Source organism: Colius striatus, chromosome 3 (genome assembly GCF_028858725.1).
Source record: "Colius striatus isolate bColStr4 chromosome 3, bColStr4.1.hap1, whole genome shotgun sequence".
Taxonomy (NCBI): Eukaryota; Metazoa; Chordata; class Aves; order Coliiformes; family Coliidae; genus Colius; species Colius striatus.
Genome location: NC_084761.1, coordinates 15,518,886 through 15,536,568, shown reverse-complemented (window position 1 = coordinate 15,536,568; position 17,683 = coordinate 15,518,886). Strand labels below are relative to the sequence as shown.

At 55.4% G+C, this 17,683-nt stretch overlaps 2 protein-coding genes across 2 annotated transcripts; one reads left to right on the top strand and one right to left on the bottom strand.

The window, feature by feature from the left end:
• Positions 1-387: 387 nt before the first annotated feature.
• Positions 388-10,191, bottom strand: GID4 (GID complex subunit 4 homolog). The gene is made up of 6 exons (XM_061993863.1): positions 9,900-10,191; positions 7,200-7,259; positions 6,197-6,304; positions 5,349-5,450; positions 4,208-4,338; positions 388-3,066 (listed from the first exon to the last, which is right to left on the bottom strand). Exons 1-6 carry the CDS (start codon positions 10,110-10,112, stop codon positions 3,003-3,005), a joined length of 678 nt encoding a protein of 225 aa, XP_061849847.1. The 5' UTR covers positions 10,113-10,191; the 3' UTR covers positions 388-3,002.
• Positions 10,192-10,373: 182 nt separating this feature from the next.
• ATPAF2 (ATP synthase mitochondrial F1 complex assembly factor 2) lies at positions 10,374-17,352 on the top strand. Its single transcript, XM_061992983.1, has 8 exons — positions 10,374-10,655; positions 11,832-11,876; positions 12,237-12,382; positions 13,181-13,278; positions 14,287-14,367; positions 14,482-14,594; positions 16,019-16,134; positions 16,752-17,352. Exons 1-8 carry the CDS (start codon positions 10,526-10,528, stop codon positions 16,887-16,889), a joined length of 867 nt encoding a protein of 288 aa, XP_061848967.1. The 5' UTR covers positions 10,374-10,525; the 3' UTR covers positions 16,890-17,352.
• Positions 17,353-17,683: the final 331 nt, after the last annotated feature.

Sequence of the window (17,683 nt, the reverse complement as noted above, 5' to 3'; positions counted from 1 at the left end):
AAGGAACCAGGGACAGGACAAGAGGAAACGCCAGGGGAGGTTTAGATGGGAGATGAGGAGGAACTTCTTCCCTGAGAGGGTTGTTGGACACTGTCCCAGGCTGCCCAGGGAGGTGGTGGAGTCCCCATCCCTGGAGATGTTGCAAAGCCGTGTAGCTGAGGTGCTGAGGGACTTGGGTTAGTGCTGTGCTTGGCAGGGTGAGGGGAGGGGATGGACTCCATGAGCTTAAAGGTCTTTTCCAACCCAAAGCATTCCATGATTCTATGATTTCAGGCAATCAGGGGCTGATGGGATTCCTGGGGAAGCCCTCAGGAGAGGAGGCGCAGCACAGCTCTTCCTGGAGCTGAGAAGCACTTCGGTTGACAGACAGACACAGACAAACATCCCTTAAATACATGTCATGTTTAATTTGGACGTTCATTGCTCTGCAAAAGGCCTCCTCAGCCCCTGCTCCCTCTGCCCACAAGCACACCCCATCCCCAGCCAGGGCCATTCCAAACAGACATCACAACCCCAGACCAAACACCTCATTTCTCATCTCCTCCCCCCAGATCCTCCCCAGGTCAGTTCTCTCTCACCACAGCAACATACCTAACGTCTCTCAGCTCGTCCAACAGGTCAAAGGAAAGAAAAACACAAGGAAAGCTTTGGTGGAGGGAAGCTCTGAACATCGACAGCCCCTGCAAACCTCTCAGCTCCATGACCCCTTCTGCACCCGCCAGACACGTCCCATGGGGCAGCAGCACCCCGACAGTTTGGGATTTCAACAAAGCTGGCTTCAATATGGTGGGAAGGAGAAAGGCAGAGAGCAAGACACTCCTTCCCCACCCTTCTCACAACATACCAAGCCTCAGAGAAATAACTTCAAGGACTTTGGAGTAGTTATTAAACAGCCTCACATTTCTTCTTAACCCAGCTTCTGCCAACAACCACAGTGTAATTCAACTAAAGCATGTCAGAAACCCGAGTGTCAGGCTCAAGGGAGGGAACTGCCATGGGTATTGCACAGACAGCTCTGGGGGTCTGCACAGAGCCAGCGCTGCTGTGCCTCTGCACCCACAGGGCACAGGGCAGCACCCTCACACTAGTCACAGCACAGCACCAGAGCCAGGACATCCCTCAGCACGCCTGTGGGGACGAATCCCCAGTTCCTCTGAGAGGAGCACAACAAACGGGGAATCCTCTTCCAAACTGTCCCTCTCACAGCTACTCTTTCCGCACTGCTCTGCACACCCATCCCAGAGGCCAGGCAATGGCACCCACTGCCTCCCTCGCAGCCCCCACGGGGCAGGGCCGGGCCTCCCCCTTCTCCCCTCAGCAGATCTCTCTCCATTTGTGCCGGGGAAAGGCTCCATCCCCGGGGCACAGCGCACACGAGGCAGGCGGCAGCCACACCACCCGACCAGCCACAGCTCCCACCATGGGAGACCCAGACGTGGGACAGAGGAAACGGGCTCACCCAGACCCCAGCACTTTCTCCTTAAGGCTTAAACCAGCAATTTGGCTGCAGCAACAAACCAGAGATGCTGCTGAGAGGAAGAAAGTGAATGAAAAAGGAGAACAGCCCGACCACCTTGGTGCAAGGCACGTAGGGGGCTCGGAGCGGCGAACCCGCCCTCGCTGCCGCTCCCTTAACGGCCGACACAAACCTGCTGCAAGGGGAGTGTTTTTAAAACAGCCAGGAAAACACAAACTAAACTCTCAGCAAAGCCCCACAGGTGGGACTGTGACAGTAAAGACACAACTGAGGCCAACTTTTAAAATGTCTTTAAAAAAACAACCCAACAAACCCACCCACACACACACGCAGCCACACACACTTTGGCACACAAGCCTTAAGTTATATCACTTGAAACATTTCAAAGTCAGAAGAAAGCAACTGGGAGGGGAGTGGGGGGGGTTCCTTTTCTTTTTTTTGCCTTGTAAAAAGGTCTGAAGCAGTGGTGTTGAAGCATGAAGAGCGAGCACGAGCGCTGAGCGGCGCCAGGGCTGTCCCCAGGGGGCTGCTCAGGGCTTGTCCCCCCTCCCCGTTCCTCTCCCAAAGCAGCGAGCTGAGCACAGACACAGACAGAAAAACTAATGAAACGTTCCCAGTTTTCAATGTGAAAACGGGGGAGTGTAACCAGGTACTTGTGCACTTGCCATGGGGTCCTTTGGAAAAGGAACCATAAAAATAGAGATTTATCATAAAAGTCTTTTTTTGTTGGCTTTTTTTTTTCTTCTTTTTTTTTTCCTTTTCTTTTTTACCCTTAACTTAAGTAAAGAGCAAATATACACCTATAAGCAGAGTTCAGATCCACTTTACTGAGAGCCTGGAAGTCCATACATCAAAAGAATTGCCAGTGGTGGATCCAGACACCAGCAGAGCTCCCAGCTCCAAAGGGCCAGCGTCCCTGAAAGCCCTGCAGCTCTGGCTATCTCCTCAGCCAGCACAAAGCAAAGGCTCCTTCAGCCTTCTCTGCCTCAGCCAACACTTCCCCGACAGCCTCTGGAGCCGTGCAGCTCTCTGCCGAGCAGAGCCGCACGCGTGGGACCCAGCTCTGGAAGCAGCAGAGCTGGCAATGTGGACAACAAGCCCCGAGTCCTGGCGATTTCCAACCCATATCAGGCCGTAACAATGAAAATATAAGCACTGAGCTTATATTTTCTTATTACTCAGAGGATAGACCACTGATTCCAGCTACTGAGAAACAGCTTCCAGAGGAGAGCCGGGAGGAAGGTTCAGTGATAGAGAAACTAGCTGTGCAATAAGAAAAGTGCATTTAAAGGTAGCTTAAAACCAGATTAAAGATCAAATCGCCACTCGACAGGAGGGAGGATCAAGCTCCAGCAGCCACACTCCTCGGGCTGGGTGAGGGGGGAAACGTTCAGGCTCTCTCTCGCGAGTCCGAGGGGCAGGAGAGGAGCCGTGCGCTCCCCTGCTCTGCTGGGGACACAGTTCTCCTGGCAGGCCACTCTCCCCTGCCCCTGTGCTTCTGTGCAGCATCAGTTCCAGGCAGCTGTCATCGGAACTCGTAGATAGGAGCGCTGTGCTCGGGGACGTGAGTTAAATTCAATGACTGATACCTGGGAGAGAAGGAAAAGACGGACGAGAGGATTACGGGCAGAAGTGCCCTGCTGCTGGCAGTACCCGCTGGGCCGGGCACACAGCGGGCATCCTGCTGCTCTCCTCCCCCGCTTCGCAGTCTCAGAGGAGTTCAGGTGCCCAACACCCCTCACTCCTGCTGCCAATCCTCTCTTGAGGACTCATTGGTCACCTCCATGCCGGTGCCCCCGAGCTCCCTGCAGCCAGGCTAGCTCCCAGCTGAGCTGACTGTGGCTTCTGGACGCTCTTTGAAGTCCAACAACTTTCATGTTCAAATGGTGTTTGCTCCAACTGCAAATTACAGTCTGGTCTTTCAAAGCTTAGCTCAAGAGGATTTGTGTGAAAGCTTCCCCAGGTACCTTCCCTCTCCCTGACAGCTTCCAGCCACCCTACAGATTCCATTGCTGTGCGTGACTGTATCCAAGGCTGTCAGAGGGAAAGGAGCTCCCCACAGCTACTTGTCAGGTCGTTGGTTCTAACAAGAAACCAACCAATTAACCTTGACCATTCCCTGTATCTTACAGCAACACCCCAAAGACCTCGGGCTGCAGAGCACTGGCTTAACAAGATTTCAGCCTGAAGGGACCAAGAGCTGAGCTGTTACCTGTGAGAAAGCATCAAGCTCCCTCTAGAAGGCCTTTCCAATGCCCTCTGAGGGGCCAAGGCACAAAGAGGCTCAAAGCTTGAATCACTGCAGAGTATAAATGGAGGGAGCGCAACCCTTCACACGAGGCCAGGCTGCCTTATGTTTGCCTGTCCTCACAGGACGGCAGGGGCAGGCAAGCCCTGGGAGAGTTTGGACTGAAGACCAGGCTCCCAGATGGTGATGGTGAACCACAGCTGCTGTTTGCCTCCCCATCAACCTCACCGACCCCCAACATATCTCCAACTCTTGTGTCCCTCCTCCTTGCAGCCCCATTATCCCCATCAAGTCATAGCCTAGGAACGGGCTGCGCTGGTCTGTTCTGGCCAAGCATGGCCCACACACCCTCCCCTTCTGCCCCGAGGTCCAGCTGCCAGACCACACATCCTTCCCAGCCCACAGAAGCCCCACCTGGACACTTCCAAGCAGAAGCTTGAGGAGCTACCCTTCAGTCCACAGGAGGAAGGCAGATTCCTTACCATTCTGAACTCCTATGGTAGTAATAGCCCTCTATAGATGCTGCTGACTTCTGGAAGCAGATGTAATAGAAACCAGCAAAGGAAGCACCACTGATGTCTTTGATGGTGTGATCTGGCACCAGGAACTGTTCCTGAACACAAAACATAGACCGTATTTTAAAATGCTGGTCAAATACTAACCCCCCCACCTCAATCTGCACCCTCAAACTGAACATGGGTCCCACTAACACAAAGGCACTCCTGGCTGAGCACTCCTTGCCCAGAGTGTTCTTTCACCACTTGCTACTAGAGGCCTCTCACGGGGAAGTGGGCGACTGAGAGCAGAACCAGTTTTAAAGAGTGCACAAGATCAGCTTCAGCTCAGCAGCTGTCCCCTGCAAACAGGAATTGGAGCCACTCCACGATGAAGAAAAGGCTCAAGGGACATCTTACTGCAGCCTTTCAATACTTCCAGGGAGGTTATGAGAAAGATGGAGAGAGACTTTTTTTTTTACCAAAGATGAGGGGAAAGAGTTTTAAACTGAAAAAAGGTAGAGCTATAGTAGATATAAGGAAGAAATTATTTCATGTGAGGGTGGTGAGGCGCTGAAGGAGGCTGCCCAGAGAGGTGGTAGATGCCCCATCCCTGGAAACATTCAAGGTCAGGTTGGATGGGGCACTGAGCAACCTAATCTAATGAAAAAACATCCCTGCCCATGGCAGGGGAGCTGCTCTGGGTGATCTTTAGAGACCTCTCCTGACACAGACCATTCTATGACCCCTAAGACTTCTTCCCCTCGCAGCTGCACAAGGCTCTTGTAAAGAGAGAGGAATGGATCCAGCTGAAGAACAGAGGTGAAGAGCAGCCAGTCTGCATCACACACACAGACCCCACTCTGGGACCAGAGACACCAATTCTCTCGTCCTCTGCAGCATCACCAAGCAAGATATTCCTGTTGCGTTTTGAGCCATGGCTGCAGCTCTTAAAGGTGCAATTAGCTGGTTACACAGGAGCCACACTGGAACTTGCAAGCACAGTGGTTACAAGGTTGGCAGGGTCAGATCCTTCATTAAACCAGTGTAGCTGAAAGAGCTTTCAGGCACCACAAGCCTTCGTCAGGCATTTGTAAGCAACTCAGAGAAAGAGACATGCAGAGTTTACCTTCCATCTCATGAAGACATAGTCCCCATTTTTCAGATCCTCATAATCAAAGTCATCTGAGTTAAATGTTTTTGCATACTGGTAAAAAGCCTGGAACTTTCCCTGAAACCAAAAAGAAAACAAGAAGACCCAGGATGCTTATTCTGGGAGTAGAGCTCACTAGTGCCAGACGCTATTTAGGAGGTAAAAACTGCTACAGAAGATCTCCTCACCAAAGGGGTTGCTCTTCCCCTGAAGCAGTGCTAAACACACACCCCAGGACTAGCACAGGGGAGCAGAGAGGACTGCCAGACACCCACAGCCATATCCAGTCCAGCTGGAGAAGCTCCTTTGCTTCCAGAGGAAGATATTTTGACAGAAACATAATAAACATCAAAGTCTGGCAAACAGCAGCAAAGGTCAGGGCGGGGAGGCAATCAGCAGGCTGCTATGGCCCTAATCCAGAGCACAGAGGCAGACACATCCTACCCTGAGCAGAGGGCTGAAACAGGGGTACAGAGAGCCCTGCCTGCACCAGAGGGGCACCTCTCCCCTTCTCGCCTCACTTTGCAGTAAGTGTTCAAAATAAGGGGTCAAGAGTTGAGGATTGCTCCTGCTCCCTTCCAACCCCAGGGCCAACAAACGGAAAATGAGAAGCCCTCTGCCTTCTCACGGAGCACCAGCTGGCTGAAAGGACCTCTAGGCTGAAAGGATCCCTGGGGGGCAAAAGGAGGGAGACACCCAAGAAGAAGATACTTCCAAGCCCTTCAGACAGCTCTTGCATGGGCACACGCAGTGCACCTCCCCTCCAAACCAGCTGCTCAGCGAGGACTGCAGCAGACCCACATCTGCCCCCTAGATTTCTTTACCCAGTGTTTACGATCCACGTCTTCATCAGCGTCCCACTTGCGTGTTAAGAAAGGGTGTTTTTTACTGATTATTTCACCTTCAAAGAACGTGGTGAGGGTTGGGTACTCCTAGGAGAGAAGACAGATGAACCAGAGGTCAGGAGATTTGTCAGAGACAGAAACACAAAGGCAGAGAGAGGTGCAGATGCTCAGCATAAAGCAGCATCACAGAGCAAGAGCTCCAGGCAATGCAAGGCCGGTGCTCCGGTCCCTCCAGCAGCAAGCTGACTCGTCCTGCTTCATGCCGCCTCACATCTGACAGCCTCCACCCTCCCTCTCATTCCAGCCTCCCTCTGCCTCTCTGGTCACTTCACAAAGTCAGCAGGAGCTGTGTGGGAGCTGGGAGGCAGGGAAACTCCCAGTTGGACATCATGAGTGATCTGGTGGATAGCCGGCTGCTGCTGCAGTGCTGGATGAAGCCACCCCACCATGGCAGAAGGTGCCCCTCCTCAGCTCTGCACTGGCACTGAGTTAGCAGCAGGCAGGCAGGGGGTTGCAGGCTCAGCTGGGCCAAGTGAGCTGCTCCAGGCACCCCCTTTCAACAACCCCCCTAGCAGTAGCACTGCCCCAGGACACAGCTTGTCCTGACCACACGACATCATGAGCCGTGGCAGAGGGAGAAGGCGAAGGCAGCCTGGAGGGATGTGTCTGTCTGGGCCCCAGTTTGGTTTCTTTCAGCAGCACAGTCCCACAGGCAGAGTGCCTCAATCTGACTGCAGGCTCAGGTTCAGCTCTGCTCAGACCTCAAGGGCCGCCAGAGAAGCTTCTCCCATTTCCCCTGAGCCCCCGTGCCCTTGCTCAGCACACCAAGAACAGGCTGAAGGTATTAAACTACGCAGTGGTCAAACCTACTCTCTATGCTCCATCCCTCTGCTTCTGTGTCTGGTGGCAGCTTCTCCCACCCCACCAGGAAAAACAAAAGCCTTTACACGGCTCCTTTTCTTGCTGTGCAGTTAACACTCACCTCTGTAAGGCCTTTAATCTTCAAGTATCCACAGAGATAGGAGTTTTCCATATCCACATGCTACAAGAGAGGGCAAAGTCCAACCATAAGCACAGGCATGAAGGCACTCAGTTGACCCAAAGTGGTTTCTAACCCCTCTAAGGCTAATTTCAGCTTCAAGCAGTACAGACTATCCAGCATATTGCCCCAGGCTCACACTGGCAGCCCTTCCCTGTAGCTGGGAACAGCTTGTAAAGCTCGTTTACAGGTGCCCAGCTCAACTCTAACAGCCTCCATGCCACAGGCCTGACAGCACTCTGCCTGCTTCCAGCTCCATCACACTGAGGCAGCACCCTCTGCCCAGAGGTCTCCAAGGGGAAGCAAACCTCCCTTCTCCCATACAGAAGGAAACAGTCCCACATTTTTCTCTAAGGGAGCACATCACTGCCAGAATCACCTCCAGCCCAAAACTTCTCAGCTAACTGCTGGCACGTGTTGAGGTGAGAGAATCAAAAACATCTATTTACTGGAGACAATTCAGGCTAGAGAAAGAACACTGTTCCAGGCTGCCCAGGGAGGTGGTGGAGTCCCCATCCCTGGAGACATTGCAAAGCCATGTAGCTGAGGGACATGGGTTAGTGGTGGGCTTGGCAGTGTGAGGTAGGTGGTTGGACTTGATGAGCTTAAAGGTCTTTTCCAGTCAAAATGACCTTATGATTCTGTGATGAAAGCACAGCCCCAGGCTTTGTCATTTGTTCATGTACCAGGCCTATCATGCTGTGCCCAGCACCCAGCTGCATGGCACACACCAAAGCCCGCTCAGAGCCACACAGCCCCTCCTGCCTTTTGCAAGAGGCCTTTTCCCAGCTCTAATGTTTTTATGTCAGCCTTCTTTTCAGTCCCAGGGCTGCAGCTCGTTGCCTCTGCCCTGCAGGAACTAGGCAGGGGGCTGTGTCTCTTCCAAGCACCTTTAAAACAAGGGTATTTTCCACACTTGTCCCCGACAGCTGGTTTCAAAGCCAGAGGTGAGTTATTTGGGGAAGCGCAAAGAGCGTCTGGGAGATGGCTCTTCCCCACCTGGGATCAAAGACAAGCACCACTGCTCTGCACTCTGCACAGGAGGAGCAGGCAGCCACCTCCCCTCAGCTGCCACACACACACAGCAGCCTTTGGAGCACAAAGACAGAGCCAGTTGCTGTGAGAAGGCAGCATGCAGGGGAGCTCATCAGCTGTCCCCAGCACAGCAAATCCTGCCAGGTATGCTGGGGCTGCTGAGAAGGGCAGGAACAGACTGTCTGGCTCAAACATGACCCCTCATCTGCTGCCCCTGGGGTTCTGACTCTACTCCAGCAGGCTGACACAAACGCCAAGCTCCGTCACTGCACTGGTCACATGCTCAATCCTGGGTCCCCAGATCCCTGAGCCACCAAAGTGGGAACAAAGGTGTGAGTTGCAGGGTGCTCTGCAGGAAAGTCTCTGTCACACACCTGCTTTTCCCCTGTGCTCATGACCCCACACCACAGCAGCTCTGCCCAAAGCCATCACACCAATGTCTGGCTCTAAAAACAAAGCATGCAGGGTGACTGTGACTGCAGGGAGGAATGGGAAAGGCAGACAGCCCAGCCCAGCCCAGCATTCAGGGATTCCCCAGCACAGCTGGGCACTGCAGCTGTCTTGGCTGCATTCCTGCCACAGCCAAACCATCACACTTTGCCTCAGACCCTCTGCTCAGCCTGGTGGAGCCTCTGACACCGCAGGGATGGGGAACCCTGGGTCCCAGGCCCAGCCAGGCCATGCTCTGCCTGCCAGGGACTGGGACGTGGATTCCTGCTGATTTCCAGCCAGGCTTGAAATACAGGCTGTCCTGCTGCTAGGGACTTCCCAGGACATCACTCACATCAAGCCAGGCTCTCGCCCTCCCATGCTGTGGCATGGAGGTGCACGGCCACTCCAGAGCCTGAAGAGAATGGAGAAGGGATCCAGGGATGGGGAATGAGGCAAAGCAGTGGGGAAAAAAAAGGCTTGAGTACTACGGGCCCTCCTCAAGAGTTTGAGGGGAAGGAAGCAAAGAGGTGGCCCTGGGCCTCACTGGGCATAAGAGAAATGGATCTTTCCTGGGGCCTGAGGGGAATAGGACAGGGTGTTTCATGCTGATCCTGAAAGGAAGGGAGACATACTAGGACAGAGATGTCTCCACCTGAGTGCTGATGGCTGTTACCGGGATGGATGGAACCAGGGGAATCACAGGGAGGCACTGCCAGGTCAGAGGGCAGGGGGGCAGAAAAGACCATGGGCCATTCCAGGCCTAAGGGGAGGGGCCTCCCTGAGGCCTCTGCCACCCTCGTCCCACCCCGAGGGGAACGGGTACGCTGAGACTAAAGGAAAGTGGGCTCCCCTTCCTCACCGGGGCTCCGGGGATGGGACGTACAAGGTTCTGACGGAACTAGGAGGGGAACACCTAGGCGAGCGGGGCGGAGCGCCGGTAACCGGGGCCTGGAGGGAACGAGGTCGGGGAGGATGGCCCGGGGAAGGAGGAAGGGCGACTGGGCCCTAGGGGACAGGAAACCGAACTACTGCGGCTTTAGAGACCGGGACAGCGTCAGGAGGAGCGAGCGCGACCCGAGGCGGCGGAGGGGCGGGAAGGGCGAGCGCGGCCTGAGGAGAGCGGGGCCCCGCCGAGCCCGGCCCGGGGCGCCAGGCGGCCGCCGCCGGGGCCCTCACCTGCATGACGACCTCCACCTCGTACGCGTTGCCCTTGCTGCGCTGCTGCCCGCGGAACTTGGCGCCGCTGTAGAGCAGCGAGGTGGCCACGCCGGGCTGCGCCGTGTTGATGGGGGGCGGCGGCACCAGGCTGCTGGCGGCCGCCCCCGAGGGTGACGAAGAGGCCGAGCCCGCCGCCCCGCCCGCTCGGCACCGCTCGCTGCGCACCGGCATCTCGGGAGGGTCCCCGGGCGCCAGCGTGGCCGCGGGGAGCGCGGGGCGCGGCCGGGGGTGGGGGCTGCGCTGCGCTCCGCTGCCGCCCGCCCGGGCCGCGGCCGGGACCGGCACCCGCTCACGGCCTCCCGGCGGCGCCTCCGCGCGCTCCCATTGGCCCCCGCGGGCGCGGCGGCGGGGGGCGGGGCGGCCGCCCATTGGGCGCGGGGCGCGCGCTTCCTCCCGGCAGGCGCGGCCGCGGGGGCCGCTGGGAAGGGGAGTCTCTCGCCCGCCCGGTGGCGGGACGGGGCGCGCGGAGGGACAAAACGCGCTCGCGGCCCGGATTGGCTGCCGCCGCGCCAACATGGCGGCGCTCGTGGCGCCGCGCCGGTGCGGGCGGGCTGTGGCTCCTCCTCCCCTTCCCCCTCGCCGCGATGTGGTGTGGCTGCCGCCGGCTGCTGTGGGGCCGCTGCGCTCCCTCCCGCTTCCCCCGGCCGCCCCCTGCCGCTGCTGGTGGCGGCCCGGCGGCGCCGGGCGGGGGCCGCGCCTACGCGCCGCCGGCAGGTGAGGGGGCGCCGGGCCGCTCGGGGCTGCTCCAGCCCGCGCCGGGGAGGGGGTCCAGGCCCGGCGCGTCTGGTCTCGCTCGGGGATGTCCCTCCCGTGGCACTCAACCCAGGCCAGGGGAGGGCTCAGCTCGCGTGAAAACGTGGGGAGCGGTCAAATACCGCGCCCGGCGGTGCCCCGGCTCCCCCAGCCCAAGTAGAGGATCATCTGACGCGGCTCCAGTGCTAGGCCTGCCTCTGCACCCTTAGCCTGGCGTTTGTGGGTTTCCAGAGGTGTGGGGGAGGATGTTGCTGGCAGCACAGGCAGGCCCTCAGTTCATCCATTTTGCTTTTGTCAGCTAACAGTTTTTAGAAACGGGGGGCATGGGACCTGCCCGGGGTAGTTTAGGCACGTTCTGGGCCGTGCTTTCCCTCCACAGATGTTGCTGGAAGCATGGGGGTGTGAGGACAGTAAATTGGTCTCATTCTGTCTGAGAGGTGAGGCTGCAGAGTGGCAGTGACTCATCGTGGGATGTGGGGAGCCCACAAACATGACTGGGGGCTCCTCTGGGGGTACATGCATGTTTCTCTCAAAGCTGTGCTTTAACAGCGTGGCTTTTCCCGAGGCTTTGAAGCTTGCAGGGCACTGAGCCTCTAAGCAAATTGTGCTCCATTTCCTTAGTAGGAATGGGCTTTTTTTAGCATAGAACAACAGCTTTGCTGCTTGGCCCTTCACAAGGTAGATTTCTGGGTTCAGGATTTGCAATCAGGCTTCTGTCATCAAGGGAACAGCTTGCAGGTTCTTCCGCTCTCTGTGAGCAATAGGAGCCTTCACACCATGTATGATCTGAACTGGTCTGCTTTGGAAACTGCCCACCACACTCTGCAGGAACTCAGTACCTGGCAGCTGGAAGGTGGCTGAGACCCTAGCCTGGCAGAGATGAGCCCCAGCCTGGCACAGGGGAAGCTGGTCCCATTCACTTGCCCATCATGCCCAGCAACCCTGAGGCTTTCACCAGTTTCATGGCACTTCCCCAGTTGCTTGGAGCTCGCTGGAACAATGTAGTGCTTGGAAGCTGGGGTTTTGTGGCCAGGCCACCTGACGGCACTGAGAGCTCTGTCCTGGGTTGTGATGAGGAGCAGGGGAAGGGACCAAACCTCCTCTAAGCCCTCTGAATGGCTCTGGTTTTGCCCCCAGAGAGGAAGCGGTTTTACCAGAATGTGAGCATCTCGCAAGGAGAAGGTGAGTGCGACGGATGGGATGGGATGGGATGGGATGGGATGGGATGGGATGGGATGGGATGGGATGGGGAGGAGTGTTGCCACCCCACACTGCTTCAGCAAGCAGGGTGCACCCTCAGCCCAGGCTGTGCCAGGGGCCTATCTGCTGCCAACTTGCTGTGCCCTTTCCTCATCCACAGTGAAGTTCTGTGGCAGGGAATAGCTTCTAAGACCAAAAACTTCTAAGTGTGGCCAAATGATGATGGGAAGCTTGAGCTTCCCTGGTCTCCTGCTCTGCATCTGCTCCCTCTCTGGGGTTGTCTGTTGTTTCTTAGTGCCTGCTCCTCTTTGATTCCCCAGGATTTCTAATCTGATTCCCCAGGCGGCTTTGAAATAAACCTGGACCACCGAAAGCTGAAAACGCCCCAGGCCAAGCTCTTCACTGTCCCCAGTGAGGCCTTGGCCATTGCAGTGGCCACAGAGTGGGACTCCCAGAAGGACACCATCAAGTTCTACACTATGCACCTGGTGAGTACGATGGGTTGGGATGCAGAGACCTCATGGGGCAGAATGCAGTCTGCTGGGAGCAGCTATGTCAAGGAAGGTGGGATTAAAGACAAAGAATCAAAATGCCAAGGGCTAAAAATAGGTTTGCCAGGCCACTGCTACCTGGTAAGGGCTCTGTCAGCTGCCTGAATAGATTGCAGAACAGGAGCTGAGAACTGTTTTGGGGTGTCAGCCTTGTGCTGGGATGTGTGAGATGGAGGCATCTTCTGAGAATACCTCTTCCGCACCCTGCTTCCCCCAGCTCTCCTGAGCACTTGCAGCAGAATGCATGTGGCTTGCTCTAAAACAGAGGTGGCCCCATAGATGTGAAAACAGTGTCCAAACACAGAACCTGGAGAGAGCAGCTTGTCCTAATGCTCATGGAAACAGGGACAAGAGGCTGGGCACAGGGAGAACTGTGCAGTTGTGAGGATGGTCAGATACTGGCTGGATAACTGACTAGGGGGAATCTGTGTCACTAGGGCTTCTGAGAAGGAGCTGGACAGTGTTATTGGGGATAGCAAGGGGCAGGAGGAAATCAGGTGAGCTCTGAAGGAGTCCATGAGCCCTCCTCCCTGGTGCTTTCTGGACTTGCTCCAAAAGCTTTTGAAGGTAGTGAGAAGATTCCTATTATGTGTTCTGGCCCTGCAGCCCCTTTATCTGTGATCTCAATTCTCTGTCTGACATGAATTCCTCTGCTGCTTCTTGGCTTTGTGCAATGGAAGCTGCTGCTTCCTCAAGCCTTAAGTAATGGGAGTTGGAACTGCCTTTCTCCTGCAGACCACCCTGTGCAACACGGCGCTGGACAACCCCACGCAGCGGAACAAAACGCAGCTGATCCGCGCAGCCGTCAAGTTCCTGGAGACCGACACCATCTGGTACGGGACAGGGGCCCCCTGGCACAGAGGCAGGGCTGGCTTACCACAGGCTGGCTCTGGGAAAGGTGCTTGGGGAAAGTGAAGGAAAATTGACTACTATAACCCAGCATGGCAGGGCTCTGATCTGCCCTGCTCTTGGCCCGAGTGATTGAAGTATTTTAGGTCAGTCTTACGTCTGCAAACCCAGGGGAAGTCTGTGCATCCAAAGGGCAAAGGTATGAGGGAGGGTGGGGATCTGGGCCTCTCTTGAACTCTTGTTTTCGACACCTCTGTGATGGGCAGGGGTGGGAGCAGCAGGAAATTTAAGATCTTCTTGAGGAAAATATCTTGGAAAGGCCTTGGGGAATCTGGCAGCCCAATCCCTGCTACTCCTGTGACAGTACAGGCAGCTCAGATTGCTTGTACCAGCAGCAAAATGCCCTTTGTTCCTTAAAGTCCCTGTGGGCTGCAAGATCAAGCCTGTTCATGTCCAGGTCCTTATCTCACAGTCTGAGGTGTCCACTGTCTCAGCTACTGTGGAGAGGGGGGAACGGGACTGCCCCATCTGCCTCAGTGGCAGTGGGGAGTGCTGAGCTGAGTCCCTGCTGAAGTGAGGCAGGAGTGGCCCCAGTGGGATGTGTCCCCTTCTCTCACCACTGCATCTTGTGGCTGGATTGAGGCTGCCTGAATTTTCTGTTGGCTGGTTTGCTGCTCTGTTGTAGTGAGATAGACTTGTCCTTCCTAGAACAACAAAAAGCTCTGAATTCAGGGAGGGGCAGGGGGATTGTTGGCAGTCTGCTGGTGCTGCGGCTGTCTGGGTGCACAGAAGGCCCTTGCTCCCTTTGCTGCGCTCTGGGGAGGGGGCTGTGCTCCCCTTGCTGTGCTCTGGTGGGGGCTGTGCTCCCTTTGCTGTGCTCTGGTGGAGGCTGTGCTCTCCTTGGTGTGCTCTGGGGCAGCCCTCTGCCTGAGGCGTGTGGTGGGGCAGCCTGGGAGTGACCACCCGGTGGGGTTGGTTCTGTGGTGTCCCAGCTATCGTGTGGAGGAGCCACCCGCCTTGGTAGAGCTGCAGAAGAACGAATGGGATCCCATCATTGCCTGGGCTGAGAAAAGGTAAGAGGTGAAAGATGTTTCTGTCTGGATATTCCCTGCCCTGCTGAGCCCAGGAGCTCGTGTGCTCCTGACCAGCATCCTGTGCTTTTCTAAGGGGCTGGGCGATCATTCCAGGTACAATGTCGCAATTGGCTCCTCGACCAGTATCCTGGGGCCAAACATCCCAGCCAGCACCAAGGAGACCTTCATCAGCCATCTGGCCTCCTACAACACGTGGGCCCTGCAAGGTAAGAGAGGCTGTGCCAGGGAGCCCTCTGCTCACACTGCCCCAGGGGAGGAGGCTGCTGCTCTCTCTGCATGGGGCAGAAGAGTGACTGCACTGATTTTCCTCTTTTGAGATAATGGGAGTGTTGAGGTTTATGTTTTAAATCTGCAGGCCTGTCCCTTAGCTGTGTTTGTTATGGGTAGGGACTCTCCTTGTAGTGCCACTGGCATTCTGGGCCTGACCAAGCCAGCCTGTCAGCTGTCTGCTCTACTCTAGTGCAAATAACTTTTCTAATGCCAAACCTTCTAGTGGCTTAGTCTGCAGCTCTGTGACCAGGGAAAGAAATGGGTTTTAGTACTCCAAGTGCCCATAGTTCTGCACACTGTCATCACTCTTTCACCCTTATAGCCCACTTGATCTTACTTGATACTGCTGAATGACACCTAAAGATAAATGAAGGAATGTTAAGGCCCCGTTGAAGGGCTCAGATGCAAGACTTGAATGAGCAGGGGACAGCAAAACCCACAAAAGGCACCAGCTTTGAGCCAAGGGAAGTGAACAGTGTTGATGCTGGGGATGGGACTTGCAAAGTCTTTCCATTACCCGTGTGAAGATACTTTCTGATGAATCATTTCTTCCACTTTGTTGTAATACAGGCAGACAGGGTGGAAGGGAAAGGTGTATGCCTCCCCTGGGGAGGGGGGAAGACTTAGGGCAGCTGGTCAACTTTAGAGCTAAAATTCAAGGTCTGGCCTAGGCTGGTAGCACAGGACAGGCCTGACTTCAGTTCCTGTCTGTGTGCAGGTACCTCCATTTCTTGTCAGCTTGAGCTGAACTGAGTGCTCAGCAGCTCAGAGCTTTGAGACCTCTTTCCTTGTCCCCCTGGGGGGGTTGCTCTGGGCCCTCAGCCATCAGGCTCCCCTCTCCTAGAAGAGGGGTCTCTTGTAAGCCAGTAGTTGGTGGAGTGGCAGGGAAGAGCTGTGCTGTTTTGTCAGCTGACCCCATCAGCCATGTCTTCCACTGAGGCACAGCACACCACACACACTTACAGCCTGTTTTTCTAAGCTGTTGTTATAGATGTGGACAGTGCTTTTAACACTTAACGGTACCCAAGTCACTCTCACTCTGGGCTTTCAGCTGAGCTCTGGAATACTTGGGTGGGTATCTTTTCCCTTTGCACAGGGAGGGTTTGTGGCAGAATCAAAGGAGGTTGTTTCCAAAGCATAGGCTTCGTCACTGCAGTGACAGAGCTGTGCCTGGTGTCTGCTGTTAATTGCAGATCTGCTGCTTACGTGCCCAGATGGGCCTGGGAGGATCACTGGCCCTGCGACCTCCCTGAGGAGGTACCACACCTTGACTGTCTCTTCAGAGCACATGAAGATGCTGCTGTAATGCAACAGCAAAAAAACCCATGAATCCTGTTTGATTTGGGTTATTCCCTTCCAGGTATAGAATTTGTAATCACCCAGCTGAAATCTCTGATTCTGTCCATGGGTGTGATTGACAGGCACATTACAGTAGAGAAAGCCGTGCTTCTGTCTCGCCTGGAGGAAGAATACCAGGTAAATTATGTTACAGAACAGCCCTATAATTCAAACAGCAATAATCTCAGCATGACAAATGCATCTCCCACCACAAATAACTGCCAAGGGAAGTGCCTGCTATTGCAGGAAAGGTTCCACTCTGCCAGCCTGCCCGTTTGAGAGAGTCTGGAGGATGCTGCTGTAGAGCATCACCACAGGCACAGCTGCCCAGCATGCTCCCGGGACTTCCAGTTCCTTTTTGCAGAGCCCGGATGGCTGCTTTTGCCTCTCTCTCATCTGAAGTGCAGAGCTGTGGCTGGCTTCTTGTGCTGTGGGCTATCCAGCCTGGAGCCATGAAGCTAATAACTTGCTTGCTGGAAACTGGCCTGGCATGAAGTTCTCCCCCACCCCAAAGTGGCTGAAGCTGATGGGAATCTTTTCATCCTCCCTTTAAGGGGCTTTGCCTCCATCCCAGTGCAAGTGAAACACATTCTTCCACTGAACGCATCTGGAGATTTCCCTGAGGCAGTAGTCAGTGATCAGCACAGCTCCTGGGGTTGACCTATGTTTTGCAAACATGAAAAGGGAGGCTGAGAGTTGCTGAGCAACTCTATGTATAATCCAGTTCTGAGCTGCCTCGTGTTCCTCCTCTCCAGATTCGGCGGTGGGGCAGCGTGGAGTGGGCCCACGACTACGATCTGTGTGAGCTGCGTGCTCGTGCAGCAGCTGGGACTCTCTTTGTTCACCTCTGTTCAGAGAGCTCGACTGTAAAGCACAAGCTGTTGCAGGACTGAGGCTGCTGGGCTGGGTGCAGGAGTGAGTTGCTGGCGTGACCCAGTGGATGGTAACCGCCTTCCTGACACCGTATCTCCCCTGGAATCGGCTTCGTGCTCTGAGGAGCTGCATCTTTGTGGGCAACTCTTGGCCTGGGCTGTCTGCCACAGTGCAGCACCAACAGTTTTGAACCCACAAGGAGGAAAGGTCAAGGTGGGTTTCCTCTGCATCCCCAAGTCAGCAGCTCTGGTGTCTAGAACTCGGAGGAGCTCCCACAAAAGAAACGGCTTCCTGGGCAGGGCGCGGCACAGACATACCCAGCATATGCCACACGTCTGCAGAGCTGCCAGCTCCTGACACACACTTGTTATGGAAATCTGAAAACAGACTCCATTGCATCTGTTCTTCATCCCTCTGTGTGCCTGTACATAACACCAGGGTCTCTCTGTTTGATTAAAGGCACGCCCCTGATAGATATTGAAAGCCAATGCTGCTGAGTAGTTCTTTGTTTTAATCACCAAAGCAGGGTAGAGGTCTGGAGCTGCCAGGTGCTGGGATGGCTGCAGGCAGAACAAACCACGGAGCAGAGCTGAGCAGATACCACCTACCAAAGGGATCTGCTTTGCTGCATGAGCCTCTACATGCTCAGTGCCCTGTCCTTGTCCTTGCAGGGAGACAAATGTGCAGACCAGGAGCAAAATGAGGGGAACCTGGGCTCTGCCATCTTCAAAAGCACAGTGTGCTGTGAGCTAAATCTGTGTGTGACAGGCAGCACCAGCCACGGGCCTTTCAGAGAGACCTGATCTCTCCTCAG

Excerpts from the sequence above, each read along its gene's own strand:
- GID4 (XM_061993863.1), bottom strand. The coding sequence starts at position 10,112 with ATGCCGGTGCGCAGCGAGCGGTGCCGAGCGGGCGGGGCGGCGGGCTCG. Across the intron at positions 5,451-6,196 it reads ACGTGGATCGTAAACACTGG|GGAAAGTTCCAGGCTTTTTA; the intron begins GTAAAGAAATCT and ends TTTTGGTTTCAG. Across the intron at positions 4,339-5,348 it reads ATGTCTTCATGAGATGGAAG|GAACAGTTCCTGGTGCCAGA; the intron begins GTAAACTCTGCA and ends TTTTGTGTTCAG.
- ATPAF2 (XM_061992983.1), top strand. The coding sequence starts at position 10,526 with ATGTGGTGTGGCTGCCGCCGGCTGCTGTGGGGCCGCTGCGCTCCCTCC. Across the intron at positions 14,368-14,481 it reads ATTGCCTGGGCTGAGAAAAG|GTACAATGTCGCAATTGGCT; the intron begins GTAAGAGGTGAA and ends CGATCATTCCAG. Across the intron at positions 14,595-16,018 it reads CAACACGTGGGCCCTGCAAG|GTATAGAATTTGTAATCACC; the intron begins GTAAGAGAGGCT and ends ATTCCCTTCCAG.